This window comes from Lissotriton helveticus, chromosome 11 (genome assembly GCF_964261635.1).
Source record: "Lissotriton helveticus chromosome 11, aLisHel1.1, whole genome shotgun sequence".
NCBI lineage: Eukaryota > Metazoa > Chordata > Amphibia > Caudata > Salamandridae > Lissotriton > Lissotriton helveticus.
Window position 1 is genome coordinate 793,171,911 of NC_136072.1, and position 26,813 is coordinate 793,198,723.

General features: G+C 51.2%; 1 protein-coding gene across 4 annotated transcripts in view; it reads left to right on the forward strand.

Annotated features, from left to right (window-relative positions):
- Positions 1 to 26,813, forward strand: part of OGDH (oxoglutarate dehydrogenase) — a 666,388-nt gene that overhangs the window by 254,198 nt on the left and 385,377 nt on the right. For all 4 annotated transcript variants that reach the window (XM_078666769.1, XM_078666768.1, XM_078666770.1 and 1 more), the window contains one exon: positions 11,672 to 11,762. In XM_078666769.1, coding sequence (XP_078522895.1) covers positions 11,672 to 11,762 — 91 coding nt within the window. The remainder of the gene's footprint in view (positions 1 to 11,671; positions 11,763 to 26,813) is intronic.

A 26,813-nucleotide genomic window follows, 5' to 3' on the forward strand; every position in this document is an offset into this window, starting at 1 on the left:
TCCGAGCCCGGCCCGTGCCCAAGTGATTCAGGACCATGAGGACGTCCCCCCGGCGACTGAGACCCGAAGTCCAGTGTCCAAAGACCCTCTTCCATGAACCAGAGGACGCCTGTAGACTCAGAACCAGGGGCCCCCCAAACCGTACCAGTGGAGGGTAAGATTTCCCGGCACCCAAAGACACCTCTGCACCCAGCGCCCTCTGTGCCTCCCTTTGGGGTACCTACCTGTGCTCCAAGATCCCAACTTAACCTCTTGACGTGCTGGTCGCCCCTGGCGAGTCTCCGCCCCCGAGCTGGCAGCCTTTGTTCCCTTTTTACCTTTTCCATTGGATAACATTGAGCGCCCGACAGCTCAAAAGCACCCACACCCAGCCGCCCGAGTACCGCTGGCTGTGCCACCTTTGTCCTATCCTGCTTCCCCCTTTGCCCTGAGCAAGTGACCAGGAGCCCAGCTCCCAGCAGCCCCCAACCGGAGCCACCCCCGTCCCCCATTGGGCCTAACTACCTCTGCACCCGGCCGCCCCTGCACCGCTGAGGGGGAACCAACTTTACCTAACTGACCCTGCGGAAAGTGTCTACTTTTGAAAACTAGAAATATTCTTTAAACATCATACGAAATACTGAAACGTAATTACTTGTTTTAAGTTGAGATCCCAGTGTTGGCCCTGAGAGCCCAGTACTGGATTACAAAAGTAACAAGATCGTACTTTACCTGCATTCTGAATTTTCTCACATTGGATAACCTTGCCAGATTTCTGTGTGTGAACTTTTTATTCCTGAAAAATCACTGCAATACCTAAAACGTTTTTGCTAAACTGTTTCCAGCTTAGACCCCAGGACTGAACCTAGGAGCCAGTCCTGGAATTACCAAAGTAATCTACAAAGTAATCAACTGTGTTTATACAGGAAAACCCATTGTGCTCAATGCTAAATTGTGTGTAGAATTGTGTTGCCTACTGCAAGCTCTGTACTTATTGTGGTTACCAAACTTATTGCCTTTCTGCAAAGTACTCACCTAAGACCTCTCATATTGAGAACAATATATTTTGATGCCTGTTGGTTCTAGAAATAAAACAACTACATCACAGTTCTTGCACCACACATAGTCTGATTTAAGTGCTCCTACGTAGTTCGCAAGTCGTAGCACGCCCCAGCCCGTAGAGGACTGGGATGGCCCCAATGATGAAGCATGTCACCGTGGGGCAACCCTGGTAAGTGAGGGGACACTAAGAAAAAGAACAATTTTTCTTTTTCATTTACTAAACACATTATTCCAACCCCAGTGAGTTTTGTGAATATAATTATAGTAACATAGCTAGGCTCTTGATCTCTGGTTTAGAGGTTTTCATGATTTGTACAAACTGTGAAAGGTGAGCCGTAGCATTTTCTCTCTATCTCCCCTTTATTTTCTGATAACCTGTATATATAGAGCCACTTCCTCACACAGCGTCAGTACACAAGTCTACCCCACTCCTACCTACCTTCAATGGAGCCAGGGCAGCGATGACCCCGATGCGAGAATACTACAGTTCCCTTCATGCTATCTTTGGGTCATCACCTTCCCCTGGAGCGCCTTGGCTGCGTGCTAAGGTGCAGAGAAAAGTGAAGACACAGCATGGGTCACCAACAGTGTCTAACACTATAGTGCAATTTTCGGTGTACTAGAAACGAGGTGCACAACTATGATGGCCCGTGGGCTCCATTAAGATTTCAACATGTTTATTATCTAAAAAACAATTCAATCAGTTGTATGCATATACATTTAATATTTAACCAGAATTTCTTTAAATCTCTTTACTTTCTCATGTATTGATTGTTTGTACATACATGTACTTCCTACAATGTTACATCACTTTGTTTTTGCAAGATACATTAAAACAATTATGCAAAGTAGAACACGACTTGTTTGAGATTCCCAATGCATTTGCGGTGAATTCACCCTTCAGGGGCAACTGTAAATACAATAATGATAGTTTACCAAAAATTCTGAACATTACTCATTTCTGAAACAAAGAGGAATAATGTGTAGGAGAAACCGACGAACTGGCTGTGACACCTTGTCTCCAAGGACCTTGTGACGCAAGCCCCCTGTTGGGAGCTTCTGAACTTGTCCACAAGTCACCCTCTGTGGGCTATTTCCCCCCCTGCAGGCTATTTCCAGGTGGCCCCCCTTTTCCTTACTGGCGTAGCGTGCACAGCTACCAAGCCGACCAGCACATCTGCACCCGGATACTCCAGGGCAGGTAACGAGTAACTGCTGGTGATACTTTGGACCTTGGTCCCCTACTGCTTTAAGAACCGAAGAAGACCCCCGGAAACCGACCGTAATTACCTGGATACTATCTATGCCTTTTCTCCCATAAGAAAGCATTGTGCTTAAAGGCGCATTTAAGTAACTGCTTTATTTACCTGCAAAAGTCAATATTTTAAAAAGTAGTTACTCGATATCAAAATTTATATAAGAATGCGACTTATTTTTCTAAATTGGTCTTGGATTTATTCTTGAGGGTGTCTCTACTTTATTGTCTCTGTGAGTACAACAAATGCTTAGCACTATCCTCTGATAAGCCTAACTGCTCACTAACACCGAGCATTTGGGTTATGGTATTGGGGTGGACCTGGACCCTTTACACAGTGTACCTCGTTTTGTCCCACTACAGCTTCCTGCAGGCAAGCCATGCTTTATTTTGTGGTTGACTCGGCTCGATTGTAAAATGAATGCTATTTCTTTTGCTGAACTATTCAGTGTTTTGTATAGAAATTTTGGACTAGGCTGGTGCACCTTCCAAGTTTTTTGTAGACATTCATATTCATCTTTAATTTCTTTTGCGATTGCACGATTATCACTTAGAACCCGTAGAATAATTTTAGCTATTTGCTAGATGTTAAAACTGGGTGGTGGGGCGTGGCTTCGGAGGCAATGAGATAAGTGGCGCCTTCGGAGAGCTCCGTTGCCCCACTGCCTATTTGAGCGATTTTAAGCGGAGTTTGGGGGCTGAGTGCCAATCCCGGGTGTCGGGAAGACCCCTGGAACGTGGGGGTGCTGCAGGAGTGGCGAAAGTGATTAAATACGCCACCTGAGGAGCTGCGGTGTCGGCGGGGTCCTTGCGGGCAGCTGAGCCCGCTATCTTGGTTGCCCAGACTGCGGCGGGCTCTCCCATCTGAGCTCTGGTTGCTCCCGGTTTGTGCATCCTGGCCGGGACTTGGAGGTACGGAGCAGCCCCCTGGAGTGTGCCGTTGCTGGGTTGCCTGGTGGTGCAGGCTACCTGGGTTGCAGTGCCGGAGCCTGATGCGGCCTGTTGCGACCCCGGCCTGCGGAGATCCCGGCGCCCCGGGGCTGGGCCGGACGGCGGGCCTGGAGGCGGACTCCCGCGGGGGGGTCGGAGAGGCCCTGGAGAGCGGGGGCCCTCGGCAGTGACTCGCCTGAGGGCTTCAGCGGTGAGGGCGTGAGGACGGACCGGAGCGGGGTGGCGGCCGCCATTTTATGCCCCTACCTGGCGCGGAGGTCACGAGAGGCGGCGAGACTGTCCTGATGCAGAGCCCCGAGTGGACGGCGTGGAGGCGGTGGTGAGCTGCACCTGCTGGGGACTGTGAGAGCTGGAGCTGGGTGCAGGGAGCGGTCCTGGGCCCCTGGTGACAGCGGCGACTCTGACTTGGCAGGCTGCGTCCGGTCCTATTGCAGCCCCCCCCCCCCTTGCGTGGTGGGGGGGCTCTGAGGCCTTGGCTGGAAGCGGGTGGTCGGCGAGGGAGTGCTGGGACCCTGCAGCCCTCTGTGGCAAGAGACAGGGCGCGGAGCTGCACCTTCGACGGCGGAGCTGCCTGCTGCCCGCCATTTCGTGTGCATTGCTGGTGCGGCGGCCTGAGGTGCGGTAAGACCGTCCTGGGATGCAGAGGAACACGGTGAGCTGTGCTGGCTGGGGGCCCTGGGACCTGGCTTGTAAGGTGAGGAGTGGTGGAGAGCTGCGAGCCCCCCTGGAGGGAAGTGCGGGACGATCAGGGGCCCCTGGTGTCTGCGGCGGTCCCTGCCCGGCATGGAGTGGTGCTGTGTGAGCTGAGGCGCAATGCTTTGCTCAGCTAGACCTTGACGTGCTGCACCCTGCTCCCCTGGCTGGCAGCGAGAAGTCAGCAGGAGGGTGCTGGGGCCCTGTGCACTTTTGGATCTTCCTATAGACGCTGAGTGGTGGCGGGCGGAGGTGCTGCCTGCTGTCGGGGCCTGTTCTATGCATTGAGACTTGGGGGCAATACATTTTGAGCGGTGGTGTGGACACTGGACTGATTGGGCGGCGGAGCTGGCCGGGGATAATTGAGACACTGAGGGTTGGCGAAGGGGCCGGGAAGCAGTGAGCGGAGTACAGGCAGGTCCTTGTGCATTTGTGGGGCTGTGGTGTGGACCAGACCTGGGCCCTCGATGGTAGAGGTGGCCCTCATCCGGCCTGCAGTTGCAGATTCTGGTGCATTGCTGTGGTGTTGGCGGCAGTGATCCGTCCGGGGACTTGATCCTGCAGGCTGTGTGCGCTGTTGAGCCCTGAGTTCCTACCTGCTGGCACGGTGGCTTGACCATTGCTTTGTGCTGCTGGGCTCTGTCTAGTGGCCGTACTGTGCATGTGCGCCCTCGAGACGCCCTCTAACTTGGACCCGGGGTGAGCTGGGAAGTCCTGGCCCCTGCTCCCTGAGCTGTTGCCACCTGGGGGGTCCGAGGCCTTGGCGCATTGCTGGGGGGGGGTGAGGAGATCTGCAGTGACACGGCCCGGGGTGGAGCCTCTCCCCGCCTGCTCCCTTGAGCCCACGGTGCTACACCCTGACTATACCAAGTGGCACGAGCTGACGGATTTCACCTACAGACCTGGCGATGACTAGGTCCAAGGGGGGCAAAGCGGACCCGGCGGCGACGGCCAAGGACACGTCGGTGATGGCTATGTGGGGCAAGGCTGGAGTGGCGGCACCGACCGACAATCCCTCGCAGATGGCTACAGACTCGCCGCCGGTGACTCAGGCCTTTATGGCCTCCTTCATGTCTGAGCTCAAGACGGAGATAGGCTCCTTGCGCTCGGAGGTGCAATCATGCGTCAAGGAACTGCGAAAGAAGGTCACTGAGATGGGCGATAGGGTTGACGGACTTGAGAAACTAGTCGGTGCGCGCACGGAAGACCAAGAGCAGCTGTGGCAGAGAGTGGCGGCGTTGGAAGAGCAGAAAATTGAACTGCAGGTTAAGCAGGAGGATCTTGAGAACAGAAGCCGCCAGAAAAATCTCCGAATTCGGGGTGGCCCACTTGAAGAGGAGAGGAAAGACATCCTGACTTATGTGGCAGAGCTCCTTCATGAGGTATGGGGGGACGAGGACGCCTCCCCCCCGACTTTGGATCGTGCCCACCGGGTTTACGGGCCGGCGGGTAGGGCGGGCCTCCTCCCGGACATCTTGAGGCGTGTGCACTACTTCGCAGAGAAGGAGGCCATCCTGAAAGCGGCAAGGGACAAGCCTAATCTTACCTATAGAGGCCTCAAGATACAAATCTTCCAGGATCTGGCTCCTAACACCCTACGCTGACGGAGGGCTTTCAGACTGGTGACGGAGAAGTTGAGGGCTCTCAACATCTCTTATGAGTGGGGCCACCCCTTCTCCTTCATCTTCCGCTGGGAGGACAAACGCAGGGTCATACGGTCCTATCGTGAAGCGGCTCAACTGCTCAAGATGCCGGAATAGCCGGCGCGCAGCCCTTCTCAACCGCGACATCAGGAGAGGGTCCCCGCTTGCCCGGACTGGACCAAGGTTCAGCGGCACCGCCGCTCCCCTCCGGTGGATGAGAGATCCTCCTCGCAGGCCAAGCAAGACATCATAGCACACATCCGCTCTCTTGAGGGTGACCGTGATGGCCAGAAGTCGCATCCGCCTACCCCGTGACCCGGAGTCCGCTGGGAAATAATATTTTCACGGTTTCTGTCGCTGATATAGGGTGCTTACATTCCACCCGTCTGCAGTAATCTGTTAGCCCGCTGACTGAGCTGACCTTCCTTGCAGTGCCTTGACTCCAGCCATCCACTACTATCGCTGGAAGCGACTCTGATCCGTCCATCATCCCCTTTTGTATTGCTTTGTTCGCCCTAAGTGTGGCAGGGTATGCTCAGACGTGAGTCCCTTGCTCACTTGGCCACTGGATTCAAGATAGCCTGGCTGATGAGGATTATGAATCCGAAACCGGTCCCAGGATGCTTGTTTCCGGTCCAGGGAAGACATGGCTTGGCAGTTCGGGCTGGACTGTTCCCATGAGGCACAGGGTCAGACTGATTTGCATATGGCCATGTCTGAACTGGGGTGGCTGAGTGAGCTAAAGAATGGTGATGGATTAAACCCAGATCAGTTGACTGGGGGTGAGTGTTTGCTTTTCTCCGTCCATCATCCCCTTTTGTATTGCTCTGATCCCCTTGCGGCATGGATGCTCTGTACCCCCTGTGGCATCTTGACCCTCCCTACGCATGTGGTTGCAGTACCATCAGATGCAGAAGAAGGCTCCCTACTTGTGCCATTCGTGTGGTGGATCTGGAGGCATAGGGGGTCCATCTTGGCCGCTGTGCATGGCCCTCTTCGGGGGTGTGTGTGATGGACGCTGTCACGCCCTACCGCTCTGTGCAGCTGCATGGTACCCCCGACTCCAGATTGGGCAGTGGGGCTACCGGGATCGAGGTTTCCTGTGCTTTTCGTGGGTACTGCCCATACTGTCCCATAGGGAGTGACATTCCTGAGTGCGTCCAAACCCTTGGGTAGAGGATGCCCGGTGACTGGGGCAGTCCAGTACGGCCCTGTTGGCCTTTGTTGTCCTCGGTAGCTACGAGGCCTGTTTGGCCGCTTATTGTTCCCCTTTTCCCTTTCTTCTCTTCCTATTTTTCCTTCTTGCTTTTCTTTATTCGGACCTTTTCTCTTTCCCTTTCTCCTGATTCAGTGGGTAGTGGGATGGGGTTGGGTATGGCGCGGCTGCTGTCTCCTGGATGGGATGGGATGGGCGGGGAAAGGGTTTCCCTGGACATTTCTTCCTGCATTGGTGAGAGCGGGGAGCGTGGGCGGATCCTAATTGCTACATGCTATGGCTGTGACTGTTCCTAGGACCCTGAAGGTCTTGACACTCAACGTCAAGGGCCTGAATTCCCCTAATAAGCGCAAGCAGGTTTGGCGCTATCTCCTCCAACAGCAGCCTGCCATTATTTTCCTTCAGGAAACCCATCTACTACAGGGAGACGCACACACCGCATGGCGCACCCCAAGTACCCTATCCAGTTTTGGGCAACTGCGGACACCAAAACTGCGGGGGTGGCCATATTGTGCAGAGCTGGATTCAGGCGGGGAGACTCGAGGCCCTATAAGAGTGGGGATGGGCGCTTTCTAAATGCCACAGTACACATGGGGCGGCGCCGATTCACTCTGTGTAACGTGTACGCACCCAATCAGTTGCACGACTGATATCTTCAGACACTCCTGCGGGAACAGATTCCATGTGGTGACCCGCACATGATATTGGGAGGGGACTTCAACTTAGTGTGGGACCCAGACATGGATCATGGCGATGTCGCTTTCAATGCCACTGGGGCGATGTCCTCTGCGCTGCGTAAGCAGATTGCAGATTTAGGGTTAATAGATCTGTGGCGTTACCACAGCCCAGATCTGAGAGACTATTCATTCTATTCACACGCCCACAGGTCCTACTCCGTATAGATTTTCTCTTTATATCGCTGGGGTTGCTCCGGGACACGTTGGGAGCCTCCATCTCGGACATATCACTGTCGGATCATGCCCATGTGGAGATGCTCCTCCAGGACCCGGCTGCGCGCCCATGCGTGAGGCTCGTTGGTCTTTCCCGCCGAGCGTCCTTCGGGATGCTGAGGACGTGGACAGCATCCGGGAGGCCATAGACTCCTATTTTGCTTCTAATGATACCCCGGAGATGTCTTTTCCGGTGGTATAGGACGCCTTCAATGCCACGATCCGGGGACACATCACCTCTCTGGCAATCGCACGGAGGCGTGCTGCCTGCAAATTGGAAGCTGATCTGGCAGTGGGCATTAAGAGGGCCGAGATGCAGGATCGGGTGCGGTCGTCACTGAAAACTAGGAGGAGATTAGCCAATCTCAGGGGACAACTTCGGCTTCTACGCACTAATAAGGCGGAATGCTCTCTTTGAGGGTGGTGACAAGGTAGGAAGACTGCTGGCAGGGAGGCTGCGGGCGCGTGCTGCTAAGGCTCACATAGCCAGTGTTCAACTACAGGATGGGTCGAGAGTGGTCTCAGAGGAAGCTAAGCAGGCCGCATTTGTGGACTACTATGCCTCTTTGTATGGGAGGGAGCCCGTCTCGGCGGACGCGATAGCGGCTGTCTGGGACGACTACGAGCGGACGACGCTGTCTGCGGGGAGTGCGGCGGAGCTGGAAGGCTCCATTACCGAGGAAGAGGTAACGGCGGCGATTAAAGACCTCCCTTTGGGGAAAACGCCGGGCCCGGATGGCCTGCCCCTATCTTTCTATCGCACATTTCAGACCCAGCTTCGACCTTATCTCCTCTGACTGTTCAACTCTTTTACCAACGATGTGGGACCGTCCCCTGACATGGGCATGGCAGAGATAGCGTTGATACCGAAACCTGGAAAAGACCCCACGTTGTGTGCGTCTTACCGCCCTTTTGCCTTATTGAATACGGATCTTAAAATATATACTAAACTCCTCGCTAAACGCTTCGATCCGTATATACCGAGGCTTGTGGACCCTGATCAAGCCGGATTTATTCTTGACCGTCAGGGAGCAGACAACGTACGTAAACTTGCGCACCTCTTAGCGAAGGTGCACCATTGGGAAAATCCCGGCTTGCCCTCTTTCCCTAGACGCGGAGAAGGCGTTTGACCGGGTGGACTGGACCTTCCTTAGGGTGGTGCTCCAAAAAATCGGGTTGGGTCCGAAGATGATCGCAAGGGTTATGGCTCCATACATAGGGCCCCAGGCTAGAATTCGGGTCAATGGCGGCTTAACGCCTCCGCTGGCGGTACATAGGGGTACTAGGCAGGGGTGTCCCCTCTCGCCCCTTTTGTTTGCCCTCGCAGTGGAACCTTTCGCAGAGTTGATACGGCGCGAATCTGACATCCACGGGATAGCTCATTGTGGTCGGGACAACAAGGTGGTGTTGTTCGCGGATGATCCGATTCTTACTCTTACGCGTCCGCGGGAATCTGTACCAGCCGTCCATAGGGTGCTTTGCCTTTATGAGAAAGCCTCCGGCCTCAAGATCAACCATGATAAGTCCTGGGCTCTTAATCTTACTATCCCGGCGGAGGAGATCCCCTCTTTGAAGGGGGCCGTGCCCTACCAGTGGGCTGAGCGCCATATTCGATACTTGGGCCTCACCTTGACCTCCTCCCTGGATGCCTGGACATCTGTGAACTGGCGAGACTGCCGAAAAGAGATCTTGGAGGTTCTACGGCAGTGGAAGCCCCTGATGTTGTCATGGTTAGGCCGACTCAACGCTGTTAAAATGTCGATCCTCCCCAAAATTCTCTACGTGTTCCAATGCCTCCCCACTCCAATCCCGCTCCACTGCATATGAAGCCTGCAACGCGAGCTCACGTCCTTTGTATGGGGCGGTAAACGATCACGCTTCTCACAAAAGATCCTTATGGCTCCGCGAGACAGGGGAGGTCTAGCCTGTCCCAATCTAGTACACTATTATTGGGCTGCGCACCTCCGTTTTGTGATAGAGTGGGGGTGCGAGAGAGTGAAAAAGGATGGCTGCATATGGATAGGGCGGTAACGGGACACTCCATTTGGGGTCTGCCGTGGCTCCATCGGGCGGCTCGCTCTAGGAGTGCGTACCTGGCGGTGCCCACGAAAACCAATGTTGGACATTTGGGACGCCGTTGCCGTGTCCAAGGGGCTTACTACGTTCCCGTCCCTACATACTCCCATAGCGGCGAACCCGCACTTCCCACCGGCCCATCAATCTCGGGCATTTGAGAAATGGGTGCAAGGAGACTGCAGGGTGATCTGCGACCTCTTTGAAGGGGGCACACTTAAATCGTTTGACCAATGCCGGGAGGAGTTCCACTTGCAGCCAAAGGCGCGGCTGCAATATGCTCAATTGCGACACTGGGTCTCTGATGGGGGCATGCACCAAGCGGCCACGCGAGCCTTCACCCTTTTCGAAAAGCTGGCGCGCTCCCTTGGGGGTTTAAAAAGGTTGGTCACCCAGATTTATCACATTTTACAACATCACCACTTGTACCCATCCACCCGTACCAGCGCCAATGGCAGCTAGCGGTCGATGCGGACATTGAGCCCTCACAGTGGGAAGCAGTGTGGAGGGATATTCCCAAGGTATATCGGAGTATCCCGCAGAGGGAAAATGCCTATAAGCTCCTAACTCAATGGTACTACACTCCTTTGCGTCTACATAAGATGTTCCCCACTGTGCTGGAGATGTCGGACTGCAACAGGGGATTTTGTGCACATATGGTGGGCGCGCCCGCTCTTAACTGTCTTTTGGAAGGAGGTCCTCAGCCACATTAGGGGGGTGTTGGGGTTCCCCTTGCCTGAAGCCGTAGGTACGATCCTGCTTGGTGTTAGGCCCCTAGACCTCAAGGCCCTCACCCGTAGTGACTGGGTTGTGACACTACAAATGCTGGGAGCGGCCAAGCAGCTTATAGCCTTGAACTGGAAAAAGACCGAAGCACCCCCCATAGCATCCTGGTTTGTGCGGCTCTGGCACGTCCTAGCTATGGAGCTTCTCACAGCGCGAATACAAATGCGCGACACTCGTTTTGGGGCAGTCTGGAAGCCCTTGGTGCGCTACCTTTGCTCAATAGAACATGCAAGACACATGCCCACTAGACTCCAGACTTTACACCTCTTTGACGACGCTGTCATTCCCGCAGACCCCACCAGACTGATCCCATAGTCATCCTACATGATGTGAGAGCTTTTGAGGCTGACTCTAGCTATCTGACACCCCCCCCTCTCCCACTGAGCAGCACATACACCCTGCTTGCGCGACGCCCTTCCTACCTCTTGTTTCCTGCTCCCTTATCTATACTTTTCTCTTTCCTCTCTTTCTCTCTAGATCTCTTAAGTGTTTGTAGGCCCCTGTTGGGTCGTCCATAAGTGTTGGACTTGTTGCCTGTTCACTTATTCCCACTGACCCGGTGCTTGGGCTCTCAGTGCACTGAATAGTTCTAACAGCTGATTCTAAGCCACGCGGCCGGCCCCTCCGGGGTTGTAGGCGCTGCGCTGTGTTAATTTGTTTTTATATGCAGGATCTACGACCTTACTGCTATTTCTCCGCGGCCGGCCTCGGTTAGAGGTTGTAGGCTTAACGCTGTGTCTATGTGCCCCTGACAGGGGATTTGTTCCAACATAAAAACAGACTTGAAACAAAAAAACTGGGTGGTGCCAAAGACCAGTTGGGTGATGTGACCTAGTTAATTTCAAATTGAAGTGTGCGTCTGCTGATGTGAGTTGGGGGTATGGACTGATTTTGAGTTCTGATGGCATCTAGCATGTTAAAGTACTTTTCTAACCTTGGATAGCATACTTGGCAGGAGGGAGTGGGTGTTACTTGTGTTACATGATTGTGCAAAAGCAGTTTACCCATCTGGGAAATGGGAGTGGACAACTTAACAATCAAAGCTTTAACTTTTCTTTTTCAGGGGTCGTCTGAATGTCCTAGCAAACGTGATCCGTAAGGAACTGGAACAAATTTTCTGTCAGTTTGATCCAAAATTGGAGGCGACTGATGAGGTAAGTAAATTATGTGGTGTGCTTAAAAAGTCTGTAATCTGTGACAGAGCTTTCTGGCCTTAAGGGACCCCACAAGAGTGAAGAGTTGCTGCTTGATAATAAGCTCAGTTGGGCAATATTTGTAAAAGCAATAAAATAAATACTGTTGAAGCGCCAAACATATCACCACTATTGCTGTCATTTTTATAGAAATGAATGGGTCTATCTCTGGTGATCAGTGTTTACTAATGTGTAGCTGATCACATCCAGGCTACACAAAGATAACTAGTTATTAAGATTTTTTTTGTTTCTTTTAACTTGATCCAAGTTTAATTTCACTACCGTTTGGTGTTTTGAAGATCCATATAAATGGTAGGTTTCTTTCCACTGGGAAGAGAAGCTTGGTTTGTTTTTCAGAAAAAGCATTTAATCTATTACCATTGTCGGTTCCACTAGATGACATTTAGTTTTTCTGAGCTCTTAAATGATTCTTCTTGTTCCTTCCTCAAACCTTGGCAAATGTTTCCTATTTCCCCGTGGGCGCTTTTGCTGTTGGTGCATATACCTGTTATATTGCCATATGTTTTGCATTAACATGTCCGGTATTAAATCTGATATTACTTGTGGTGTTTAAAAGCAAACTATAGAAGCTGTTTCTCGTATGGCTGTAATCCGATCACCCTATGACTCGATCACAATTTTCCATGTTTGACGTATAGCCACATGATTCTTGTGGCAGATATAGTTGGTCTAAGCATCAACAGTGCAACATGGAAAAAAGACCCCAAAGCTGGAGCACTGTTAGGGGTTTTTGGATTTTGTTCTTGGGCCACACTAGATGGGTTCAAATGCCTACCTTTTCTTTTATTTAATTTTGATATGCCGTTTGTCATTTTTTTCTACTTAAAATAGTTCGATTGTGTTAAATTGTCGTGTAGAAATTGAGCTTGATTTGACGGACTTCTGTTTCTATACTAACCCCTCTACTGCGCCCGCGATTTTGCGGAAGTGCAGCTCTTCCGCCAAACGGGCGGGGCCGCGTCGGCCATTGGCCGACGGCAGCATCAGCGAGGTAGCGTTCAGGATGGAAGGGGTTAAACGTTACCAGTGGGGCTCGTAGGACACTCCAAAAGTTGTACTCTGTTTTATAGACCAAAATTGGTTTCAGTTTCTATAATAGAAGTAAATCATCAGGTGGTTCAATTAATCGGTTAAGTGGAAAACATGTCCGACCAGGAGGCCTGTTGGAGTCACAATGTGGGGGAGGAAAGGGATGGTGTCGTAGTGTGTAACAGAATTAGTTAACTTGTGCGCACACCTAGGTGGGGTTGTATGCCAAGGAGATTGCAACATACCACTCCAGGCTAAGGCAGATCTTCACTTACTTTACCTATGTTCGAGGCATGTGGGCTGCTAAATTCATATCTGATGCATAGATCGCCGCCTAGTGTTGGCTCCGGATGATTGCACATTGTTGTCCTGGAAGAGTCTTCGAAGTATCACGAGATAGGTGGCTCCTCCCCTGGACTACAGTGCGCATGGGCATCGACTCCATCCCCAGATTGTTTTTTTCCGCCATTGGGTTCGGATGTGGTTTCGACGGCTCCGTGTCGGAACCGATAAACTTTCATCTTAAGGCCAAAAGGCCTTCGTTACCTACGTCGGTATTGTTTGCGTACGGTCTCGAGCGTCGCCCGGCTCTCTAAGCCGGATATCTCCGGAGTCGACTAACTCCTCGGACATCGAGGCCTTCTCGTCGCAGCAAGATTCGACGAACTTAACCTGGAGCGGAGCCCGTTCAAGTTCTGCCCCGTCTGTGGATCCAAATATCCACACATCGATGTGCATCCGGTCTGTAATAAGTGCCTTTCGCCGGACCACAACGAAGAAAACTGCATGGCCTGCTCCAAGTTCAGGTCCAAGAAGACGCTCAAGCTTCGGTGCGCCTTGAGGCCCAGCAAGCGACCCCGGCACCCGACAACATCTTCGGCGACCCCGACGAGGAAGGCGATAGCCATCATCTCCAGATTTCGCCACCGTCGACGGAGGTCCTGGCCGATCCAGAGGAATACGTCGGAGGACAGGCCCCAGACCTTGAATACTTCGAGGAGGTAGGGGACGACGAAGAAGTTTATGGGGCCGTGGAAGATAGCTCCGACGAAGAGCTATGCCCCGAGGTCTACGTTGTTGAGGCTCAGGTCACGGGATCGCCACACGGCCTTACCCACGACCATGCACCGCTCTCCCCGGCCCCGCCTTCTGGCCCGGCCACGGACATTCAAGCGGAGACGCAATTGCCCGTTTCGAAGCCGAAACCGAAACTTTCGGATCCTACGGGACACAAGATGGCCGACGTTCAGTCGAAATCGAAACCGAAACCTACGGACTCGACAAAACCTAAGATGGCCGACGTCCAACAAAAAATAACAAAGCCTGCTCCTTCATCGACTCAGTCGGCCTCCGGCACACAAAAGTCGAAGAAGGCTGTTGAGTCGACAACGCCGCAGAAGGTACACAAAGAAACCTCCTCCAAGAAGGCCGTCCACCAGCCGTCGACCTCGGTTGCTCCGGCGCGGACACCTAAACCTCTTGAGACGCCTTCGGGCGCTGCTACGGCGCCGTCCGGTAAACGCACGGCCGGCCCAAAGTCGACTAAAAGCCACGAACCAAAGGCCGCTAGCTCAACGCATCGGCACAAGGATGCGGGATCTGCAGCATCGGTGCCAAAGCCTTCAACAGAGCCCCAAAGCATTGCGGCCGAAGATTCGTCGACGCGAATACCGTCGACAACACACAACACCGTCGACTCAGAAGATCGGCCGTCGGTTCCGAAACCCTCTGCCTCCTTTACGAAGCAGGTTACTGACTCCCTTAAGCGTATAAAGGAAAAGGCATTATCGTCCACGGCTTCCACGCCATCGGCTCCAAAATCAGTGGACACATCTCAGAAGTCCTCAAGCAAGCTTCTTTACACTCTGCCACCATAAGTGGCCCCAAAGGCCTTCGCAACCACGTCGGTGCCAAAACCGTCGGATCCATCAACGCCAAGAGGCCTCTCGGATCCATATCTTGCTTCTGAGGAGCAATCCGCGCATTGTATCGATGCCCACACAGGAAAATTGACCCTTTATAAAAGGAAAATCACTTCCCAGCCACTGGAATCGTATGTTATTCCACTAAAGAAGAAGAGGCCGGCACAAGACGTCCCTTTACTTGTAGAGCCTATTCTGCCTCCACCGAGAAGGAGTCCATCGCCTTCCCCCAACCAATCAGGTGGGATTGATGACGAACAGCAGGACCAATACAATTTCCCAGTAGACAATGACCCTGATGTTCAGCAGGACTCATATGGTGACGCTGGGGACCAAAGTGGGCATCAGGTGGTACATGATCCACAAGGTTTTGGGCCACGTACATCTCCAACAGAGGATTCTGCTGCATTTAATGCTTTACTCGAACGGGCAGCAGCAAATCATAATGTGGACATGCATGCTGACCCGGTAGAAGAAGACTTTTTATTTGACACTTTCTCCGTCTCGGAGAGAACAGTTAAAATACTTCCTATGCTTAAAGGTGTCCTTAAACATGCCCCAGAGATCTTTAAGGAACCTACCAGGGCAAGGGTTGTGAACCCACGTATCGAGAAAAAATACAGGCCAGCACCTGGAGATCCTGCATATATTCGAGGACAATTGCCCCTGGACTCGTTGGTGGTCGCAAATGCCCGCAAGAGGGCAAACTCCCAAACAACGGGTGAAGCTCCTCCCCCAGACAAAAAGTCGAAAGTGCTTGAGGCATCAGGCAAGAGGGTGGCAGCGCAGGCTGCCAATGTATGGCGTATCGCAAACACGCAGGCACTATTGGCACGATACGATAGGGCGCATTACGACACCCTAGAACAGCTCCTTCAACACCTACCTGATGAGTTTAAAGAAGCAGCTGAGACACTCATACAAGAGGGAAAGCTTATCTCCAACGCTGCAATAAAGTGTGCACTTGATGTGGCAGATACAGCGGCTAGGGGGATTAACACTAGCGTCATGTTGAGGCGACCAGCTTGGCTTCGTATATCTGGGTTTAAGCCTGACATCCAAACTACAATCCTCAACCAGCCCGTCAATCCTGACACCCTGTTTGGTCCAGATGTAGACACCACCCTTGAAAAAATTAAAAAGGACAACGAGACTGCTAAGTCCATGGGGGCGCTTCAGTCTCAACAATTCAGGGGAAACACTTTTCGTCGCTCAGGAGCACGCGGTGTTACCAGAGGACAATTGGGCCAACAAACACAATATGCGAGGGGTGGTGCGCAATCCTCGTACCCCAAGCAGGGTAGAGGGGGTTACAGAGGCAACAGTGCCAAGGGCAGAGGAAAAAACAACTCCCGCTCCTCTGCCGCCAACAAACAGTGACTCTCTGTCACTGCCCCCCCGACCATACCACTCCGGTCGGGGGGAGACTCCAGCAGTTCCTGCCAGTCTGGACGTCCATCACCACGGACAGGTGGGTGAGGAAACTTATCCAGTATGGTTACTGTTTAGAGTTAATATCCACCCCCCCCCCCAACATTCCCCCAAGACACCGTCCTATGTCGGCAGAGCACTTGTACTTATTGCAGCAGGAAGTACTGGTGATGCTGCAAAAAGGCGCAATCGAGCTCGTACCGGTAGAGGAGGAAGGAACAGGAGTCTATTCCCTGTACTTCCTCATCCCAAAGAAGGACGGATCCCTCAGACCTATTCTGGATCTACGCCCCCTCAACATGTACATACTGTCAGAACACTTCCACATGCTGACACTGCAGCAAATCCTTCCCCTGCTCAATCAAGGGGACTTCCTAGCAACCTTGGACCTCAAGGATGCTTATTTCCACATACCACTCCACCCATCCCACAGAAAATACCTCAGGTTTACCATTCTAAACAGGCACTATCAGTTCATGGTCCTGCCCTTCGGGGTAACTACTGCCCCCAGAGTGTTTACAAAGTGTCTGGCGACAGTGGCGGCGTACCTCAGGAGACAGAACATACATGTCTACCCGTACCTAGACGACTGGCTTGTTCAAGCAAAGTCGGAAAAACAGTGCGCCGCGGACATGTCCCACACTATTCAGCTCCTTCACAGCCTGGGGTTCTCGCTAAACTACCCGAAGTCGCACCTTCAACCAGCCCATGTGCGGCAGTATCTGGGCGCGACAATAAACACCCTGACTGCTATGGCTCAGCCAAACCCAGTCAGAATCGACAGCATTCAGTCGCTGTGCAAAAAAATCAGACCACAACACTCCCTCCCAGCGAGAGTGTTCATGCAGTTGATAGGCATGATGGCCTCCTGCATCTTCATAGTCCCGCACGCGAGGCTGCACATGCGCCCGCTCCAAGAATGCTTGGCAAATCAGTGGACACAGGCTCAGGGACAGCTAACAGACCTAGTGTTGGTGACCGGTCGGGCATACAACTCTCTGCATTGGTGGAATCCACACAACCTTTGCAAGGGCCGACCGTTCCAAGAGCCAGTGCCACAGATAATCCTAACAACGGACGCATCTCTCCAAGGGTGGGGAGCCCATGTGCTCCACTACACTGTGCAGGGACTGTGGTCCACCCAGCAGCAGAAGTTGCACATCATCTACCTAGAATTGATGGCGATCTTCAAGGCGCTCAAGTCCTTCAAAGTACATCTGTGCAACAAGGTCGTGTTGATCCGAACGGACAACATGACAGCCATGTACTACATCCAGAAGCAGGGAGGTACTCACTCTCCACAGCTGTCTCATCTGGCTCAGAGCATGTGGAAGTGGGCCATTCAGAGGAACATCTTCCTCATGGCAGAACACCTCCCAGGCAAGGACAATCAGATGGCGGATCTGCTCAGCAGGTACAGCCATCAAATGCACGAGTGGGAGTTACACCCATCAGTACTCAACCCGTACTTCCAGCAATGGGGTCATCCAGAGATAGACCTGTTTGCCACAAGGGAAAACGCAAAATGCCAAAGCTTTGCCGCCAGGTTCCCTCACTCAGAATCGCAAGGGAATGCGATATGGATGAACTGGTCAGGCAAATTTGCGTACGCTTTTCCCCCAGCGCCTCTCATTCCGCTGGTGGCAAGAAAGCTAAAGCAACACTCGATGACTCTCATCCTGGTTGCTCCAACATGGGCACGCCAACCATGGTACACCACGTTTCTAGAACTTTCCGTGGTACCGCATCAAAGGCTGCATCTCACATCCCGGCTCTTGACGCAGAACCATGGCGACATTCAGCACCCAGATCCGCAACAGCTCAATCTGGAGATCTGGCTCCTGAAGTCTTAGAATTTGGCTACCTCAACCTGCCTCCGGAATGCATGGACATCATCCGGGAGGCACGTAAGCCCACTACCCGAGCTTGCTATGCAGCTAAATGGAAGCGGTTTGTCATGTACTGTGCAGACAACAAAATCAACCCGCTAGATGCATCCATTCCTAACATCATCTGCTATTCGTTACATCTTTACAAATGCAATCTGGCGTACGCTTCCATTCGGATACACTTATCCGCCATAGCGGCTTATCTCCAGAATAGGCAGCATCTCTCTGTTTTCAGGGTGCCTGCCATTAAAGCCTTCCTAGAGGGACTGAAACGAGTCATTCCTCCAAGAAAACCACCAGCTCCAGTGTGGAACCTCAATGTAGTCCTCACTAGGCTGATGGGTCCACCTTTCGAGCCACTGCACTCCTGCGAAATTCAATTTCTAACATGGAAAGTGGCTTTTCTCATTGCTATTACATCGCTCAGACGTGTTAGTGAGCTGCAAGCGCTCACAATCCAAGAACCATTCATCCAAATACATTCAAACAGGGTGGTGCTCCGCACTAACCCCAAATTCCTTCCTAAAGTGGTGTCACAGTTTCATCTCAACCTAACTATTGACCTGCCTGCATTCTTCCAAAACCCACAAACCGTAGCAGAAAGAATGCTTCATACATTAGACGTTAGGAGGGCGCTAATGTACTACATTGACAGAACACAACACTTTAGAAAGACACAACAACTTTTTGTTGCCTTCTCAGCACAGCACAAAGGCAACCCCATTTCCAAAGCAGGAATAGCCAGATGGATTGTTAAGTGCATTCAAATCTGTTATCAAAAGGCTAAACGCACTTTGACAATACCCCCAAGGGCGCACTCCACACGCAAATTGGGGCCTCCATGGCTTTCCTTGGGAACATTCCCTTAGAGGATATTTGTAGAGCAGCCACATGGTCTACACCACACACATTTACCAAACCTTACTGTGTGGATGTGCATTCAAAACAGCAAGCAGCTGTAGGACAGGCTGTTCTCAAGACACTTTTTCAAGCTTCTGCAGCTGGCACGGGCAACCGCCGTTAATGGAGTGACTGCTATGTATTCTATGCATCAGATATGAATTTAGCAGCCCACATGCCTCGAACTGAATATGCTACTTACCAGTATGCATCTGTTCTTGGCATGTAGGGCTGCTAACATTCATATCGCCCGCCCTCCTCCCCGGTGCCCGTAGCGGCTGCAGATACTCTCTCTAGATTCATCATTAGCATGGACATCCTTTACACTGTTTCACTCCATCTCTGCCACAATGGCTAAAAACAATCTGGGGATGGAGTCGATGCCCATGCGCACTGTAGTCCAGGGGAGGAGCCACCTATCTCGTGATACTTCGAAGACTCTTCCAGGACAACAATGTGCAATCATCCGGACCCAACACTAGGCGGTGATCTATGCATCAGATATGAATGTTAGCAGCCCTACATGCCAAGAACAGATGCATACTGGTAAGTAGCATATTCAATTTTCTTCATCACGGGCGTCTCAAGTAGTTGCTATCCGATGAGGGATGAAACAAAGCTCATCATCCATGTGGTAGTTTTAAACCAAAACCTCAGTATTTTAAAAAACCCTTATCCCCAGGTCCCAATCATATAGTTCCTGCATTAGTCATGTGTCACTGAAATGACCGTTCAATGTATTACACCAGCACCTATCCAAGCAGCAACACCTTAGCTAATGAAGAACCAGTATAGAATTACATGTGCTTTTAATCATCTGCTGAATGGGACCTGGCCATTGTATCCACTCTATGTATGACACTTTCCCTTCCCATTAATATCAGGTCCCCTTGACAAGAAGAGCATGACGCTCTGCTCTGTGGAGAAAAAATATGTGGTCTTTTCCATTATGTCTGGTAGTGCCACAGCATAGTTGTAATGGTACAGTTCTCTGAAAGATGGTGCAACGTTTTGTAGACCAGTTTCCAATTGTGAGAGACAAAACTTTTCAGGTGTGTTAAAGGTTTTTTTGTGTCTAATCAAATAATGGGTGCTGCATTTGCTCTGTCCCATGTGGCGTTTCGCATGTATTACAATGGAGTAATCCATTGGAGATATTCTTGGTTATGGATAACAGAGGAGGAGATGGGTGTAAACCTTACATTTCTGAATCATCCTGTTAGACTGTCAGCCCTAGGGTGGTCTTACCCCATTTTTTGTCCTTTTCGCCTTATTTTTGCCACCATCTTTTGTTGGACCTAGGTCTCTGGGCGCCTTACCACTGCCAAACAGTGCTGAGGTGCAGGTGCTTTCTCCCAATAACATGGCTGCCACAGGCCCCTGCTTCTGCGGAGTGGCCATTGAAGAGACGCACTAGTAGTAGCAGGCTGGGACATCCTGATACAGTATCGCTGCCATCCCGCCTTTTTGTTCCATAGCCTAATATTTGGAAGCTCCTGGAACCTTCCAGCCCTGGGAGGGGTTATGCTTTGCCGCCTTTACAGGAGGGTCACCTGACCTAGGCGTATAAGAGGAAAGGAGGGAAACTGAACTAGTCAGTTGGGGCACCACTGGACCTGGGGGAACCTCTGGCGGAGCGTAGGCGGTTGGGCATAGAGGAGGAACCTGCAATACTAGGACTGACTGAGCTTAGGCCCTGCTGTACCCACGTTAGATGAAGGACCCTGCCTGCTGATCTAGCTCAGTGAGGGTGAACCCAGGGAACCATCTCCAGTGTGCTGCAGGGAACCATCCTGCCTCTGAAACCTGCCAACTCAACCCCCTTCTTCCCCCCCAAAACCTGCAATTGAGACCTGCCATCCATCCCCCCAAGAGAGGTGCTGTGCCCATTAAGCGCTGTAAGGAAGAAGTGGACTGCCTGCTGTGAGCACTGCTGGGGGATCAACCAGGTAATCAGCGCTGTGCCACCTGGGCGCTCTACTGATAGAACTGTGCTGCTAGCTCTGTATCCCTGTGCTGTGCTCCTAAAGCGATGTGCCACTGAAGCGATGTGTGCCCATCTAGTGCTGGACTGCTAAAGGCTGCTGCTGCTGGATGCCCCCAAGGTCCTACTGGGCTCTCCTTGCAAAGCGCTGGGACCTCTAGGCGCTATCTACCCGATCACCGCCGCAGCCCAGGACTAGGTTACACTACTGCTGGGCCCTGCATGCTGTGCCTCGTTAAGCGCTGTGGTAGCGCATCGCTAATGCCCCCAGTACCTGCCATAGAGCGCTGTGCTTGAAGAGCGCTGTCTGCGGGCGTGGGAGAAGAGGCGCCGCTCGAGATCCCCGCTGCGGCCCCTGGAGTGAAGGGCGGGCTGCCGCGGTATTGGGAAGACCAGCCCGGGGCCTAGGAAGTCAGTGAGACCACAGTCGCGTGATGGGTGCGCCGGCTGCGTCATCGGCTGCGCCCCCTTTGCCGCCACGCAGCCATTGGCTGAGGCTGCCGCGCCCCCGCTAGCTGCGCTAGGATTGGCGGCTGCAGGCGCACCTCTGCCACACTGCGCCCTGATTGGCCCGAGGAGGCGGAAGGTGCTGCGAGGCCCGAGGCCAGCCCCAAGTCTTGGCGTGGGGGCTCCGAGAGGAGCGGGAGCCCTCCTGTCTTCCATCACCCTGGCGTCACCCGTGAGGAAAACCGAGGAGCTGCTGGGAGTCCGCTTAGGCTGCGCGGGCTCCTGCATCATGTTAAGAGCCCAACAACGAAGGTAACATCCCTGGGAGGGCGGAGGTGTCAGGTGATAGCAGGGGCTGCCGAGGAACCTCGTGGGATCAGAGAGGCAGCCCCGCGACCGCCCCTTCCCGAAGGAGACTGCAGCTGGGCCCTGTAGGCCCTAGTTAGCCCTGTGGGCCCTGAAGGCCGAGAGTGAAAGTGACTAAAGGCCTCTTGAACTGGACCCAAGACTGCTTTGGCTAGGGATGAACTGTGCCTAAGTTAATCCCTTTCCAGGGGACTGTTCCTTTTAGCGAGACCCTACTTAGGAGATGCTGTATATGTTTCTGTTGTACCATTTATGCATAGGTTGGGTTATTTCCATGATCCCCATGCACAAGAGATGTTTTAATGTTGAAACCAGACCTATGGAATGTTACATTTAATGAACCTGCTTATGAGAAATGTGGATTGCCTTGAAGGAGTATTTGAAAGATGTTGACCTCATTTGCCTAAATAACAGTGAGTTACTTACCTGCACTAAAAAGTCTAGATAAAGAGTCTTGAGTTAAATAACAATCTGGTGTGGTGTCCCTTTCATTGCGTGTGCCTTCTTGAGTCCGTGTGAGTGTGTGCTGCACTTCTGCTTTACACATTGCCTTTGGGTTCCTTCCTGCCTCGTACCAAGCTACCGTGTTGGAATTGGGGACCCTAGTTCTAACACATCCATTCTTAGGATCTTTTCACCATTGACAACAAGGTGCAGCATACGAAAATGTATGTAGCGAATTGAAGTGGAACAGACAAGTTGAAATTAAAGTGTCATTTAGGGTGCAAGATCGGAAGTAAGATGAGCATTCAAACCCCTCGTAGACAACCACACTAGCCGTCTCAGCCGAGGTTTCCACTAATGACAAGAATTGTGGAGCATACAACAATCTGTAGGTTAATACATTGCCCCTGGGAAACAATGACATACCCACCTCTGTCTCCTGATGGCCACTCTGGTAGGAGGAAATGTCTGCAATCATATTTCAGAGTGCTACAATGAAAGACAGATGAGTGCTGTTGCCAAAACATGTATACATTGGGATGCAAAGCATTTGTTCTAGGCATTCTTCTCAAAAAGATTACATTTATCCTTCAGGATAATTTTAAAGCAATATCCACATCTTGCTGCGAGGATGAGCAGTGTAAAAAATGTTTTTGAATTTAAATGTGCGCTGCAGAATACAATGCGAGCATTGGCAAAGTAAATAGGTCTGTTTTTAAGGTGATAATGAAGTCCTAGTCAAATATGTTGCATTTTGTCCCTGTAACCTACAGAATCATAGCACAAATGTAGGGAAAAACAAGGAGGTATTGAAAAAAGCAGTCTGCCGAGAGAGAAGAGGCACGATTAATGTGTTCATGCCCCTGGTCACAAATGTTAGCACATTGTAACCAAACCGATTAACTTTGCCAATGCTTGTTTCTCAGCAAGACCCTCTAAGAGGAGAAGGTATACTCCTGCTCATTGTGTGCTATGACACCGTCTTTTTTTCTGTGATGAAGCCCAACATGCTTAAACCATTCAAGGGTACTCGTTATCACTCAGATGGGGTGCGCCTGAACAGGCTGGGGTCTACAGCAATATCAAGGCTGTTTTGCAAAGGTTTGCCCTCTGTTTCTAATGGCAACGTACGGAACAAACTATGGCAATACCAAAAGATGTGGCTTATGAATTGAAAGTCCTTTTGTGTCATTGATGTGTTTAGCTACTCAAGTCCTCTTTCAGGCACTCTACTGCTCCTCTGCACTAATGTGTCCATTCCTCCATCCACTGACTCAATCTTGCATTCTTCCTTTTACAAGACCACAATAAACCACACAAGATCTGCACGATACATAAAAATAAGGCAAGTAGAAAAAATAAAATATGCTGCCACCTAAGCACAGCAATCAAATGCTTGCAACAACGAACCTAAGCATAGCAGCTGTTCGACTTGCAGTGGCATTGTACATACTCTGTTATCGTTTTAATGTTTCAGCATGGCAGCCATGTTTAGACTATAGGTTTTCTATCATGGAATGCTAAGAACATGATGCACTATGGATGACAACATTCCATAATGGTTGCTTGGTTTAGAGGTAGTGACAGTCTGAGATGTAGCTCACTACAGATTAAATGAGTGTCAGGCAAGTAGCCTGTTAACACTTCCTTGAGCTGTAGTATCCTTTTAGAAAAAAATTAAATACAAAAAAGAGGAGCAAAGAAGCGAAAGGGGAACTGTAAAAGGAGAACATTGAAAATGAAAGAACTAGCCCACCAGCCCTTCACTGAATCACACTCATTTTGAGATGGATGTGCCCGTGAATATAAAATGCCGCAATGCAGAGGGCAAGTGAGCCACTGACTGAAGTAGACTGAACCATTACTCCATGCCGTATGTTGTTATGGATAAAAACAGCAGATAGTAAATGATCCTCAGACAGACCAGTGCAGAAAGAGGGCTGATCAAAAGGCCCTCTGTGCATTTATATAGATGTATACTTAGATCTATGGATGCATATATTATTGTCTGATTTGTTTTACATGCTTCTGCGACACAGCCAAGCCTGTCGGGCCTTCCGAAGCAATTATAGCAAGACTTATTACCGTGCAAATAGCCTATCCCTAGGGTTTGTCAAACTGGGTAAACACCAAAACCCTTTGCTACAAAGTTAATCTGTGAGATCTCCTATAGCAAAATACCTGACTGCAGATGTTAGCACAGTGCAAAAACAATTACCTTCAAAGACCTGGTCGCTTTAACATGTATAACATAAGTAAATCAGGCCTAATGCCTTTGTCGTAACTTTTCATAATAAATAGATCAACACCTGTGGCATGTGAAATATTTTTTCCTTTTTCTCTTGTAACTCCATGGAATACACAGAAGGTACTGCTAACACCAAGAAGGTATGCATCCGAGAGGTCAATAAGCAGCTTGACCAAGTGCACCTTTCACTTTTTTAGCATACACTGCCGCTGTCTGGCCTGCCATCAACTCTACATTTGCGAGTTTCTGTTAGACGTGGCCCCAGATGCCGTGTTTCTAACAGAAACCTGGCTACATGAGGCATCTCTTTCAGACATCGTTGTTGCTCTCCCGCCGAACTACTGCATCCTCAGAAGGTATCGTACAGATGGGATGGGAGGGCATAGCGATTGTCTATAAATACATCTTCCAGCACAAGATAGAGGAGCCATCTTTTGCGGCCTGCGAGGTTCTGTTTTTCTCACTCAGACTCGCACCCGCACATACGATAGCTGGCGCCCTAATTTACTGGCCTCCCGGCTATGACCAGAATTGGTGCTCCACAATCCCAGATGCAATTTCCCCTTGCATTCTCAAATGCAACAATTTCATTTTACTTTGAGACCTCAACTTGCATCTAGAGGAAACCACTTGCACACTTTGCCAAACACTTATTGAGGACTTTGATGCTATGTATCTTAAACTAACTAGTCTCTCATCCACTCACAAAGCAGGCCATCTGCTGGATCCCATTTTTTTTCTAATATTCCAGGCCTCGCTACAGATCCGCCCATTCGGTTAGTTTGGGCTGGCCATTTTGCAGTGTCCATCTCTACACCTTTCTATCCCCCACCTACTCTAATGGTAGCCAGACTCAAAGCTCTGGTTAGAAACTGGGCCAAACCTGACATCTCATTCATGCTTGATTAGGTCCTCACCTCACTAGAATAGAAGGTCAACTTAGATCAATCTTTGATCGACAACTGGCTCCGCGACTCTACCAGCTAAATTAAAACCTGCGTCCAGGCACCCCACCCCCCTCCCCCTGCCCCATAGTTTAATGAGTCCTTATAGGTAGATAAGAAGCAATGCAAGCGATTAAAGTGGGCATGGAGGAAGCTATATGATATACATTTTTAAAAAAATACAATCGAGCCTTAGGTCAGTGCAACTCACTGCAGGAATGCATGCATCTTGTTTTATTCGGAAAAAAATCTCCCAATCACAAAACTCACCCAAAACACTTTTTAAAGCGGTACAAGATTTGTCAGACTCCAACAATGCCACCCCTTCTTCTTCACTTTCACAAGTGCAATGTGAGGAGCTTGCAGACTTCATTAAGATGGTGACAGATATTCAGTTTACTGTAGATACAACAAGGAACGATAACACCCAGGTAGGGAGAAATAGACCTTGTTCTATTACACTCTTAACTGGTGAAGAAAAGCCCTCCGCCACTGATTGCAATCCTAATTGCGCCATCTACTTTTTTAAAATCCCTCCTATCCCGCCCTGTTGGCCCTGTTGGCTCCTCCCACCTCCTGCGTCACGCGCCTATTTAGGCCACGCCCCTTTTTCTTCTGGTGTGCAGACGAGCAGCCCTGTGGCAGAGGGCTCGCGCGCGCTGGGCGCTACAATTGTTTTTTAAATACCTTCCTCTGCTGACTGAAGAGCAGCCCTTCGTCCCGCTGATTGCAAGCGCTGGACGCCATCTACTTTTTTAAAATCCCTCCTATCCCGCCCTGTTGGCCCTGCTGGCTCCTCCCACCTCCTGCGTCACGCGCCTATTTAGGCCACGCCCCTTTTTCTTCTGGTGTGCAGACGAGCAGCCCTGTGGCAGAGGGCTCGCGCGCGCTGGGCGCTACAATTGTTTTTTAAATACCTTCCTCTGCTGACTGAAAAGCATCCCTTCGTACCGCTGATTGCAAGCGCTGGACGCCATCTACTTTTTTTAAATCCCTCCTATCCCGCCCTGTTGGCCCTGTTGGCTCCTCCCACCTCCTGCGTCACGCGCCTATTTAGGCCACGCCCCTTTTTCTTCTGGTGTGCAGACGAGCAGCCCTGTGGCAGAGGGCTCGCGCGCGCTGGGCGCTACAATTGTTTTTTAAATACCTTCCTCTGCTGACTGAAGAGCAGCCCTTCGTCCCGCTGATTGCAAGCGCTGGACGCATCTACATTTTTAAAATCCCTCCTATCCCGCCCTGTTGGCCCTGTTGGCTCCTCCCACCTCCTGCGTCATGCGCCTATTTAGGCCACTCCCCTTTTTCTTCTGGTGTGCAGACGAGCAGCCCTGTGGCAGAGGGCTCGCGCGCGCTGGGCGCTACAATTGTTTTTTAAATGCCTTCCTCTGCT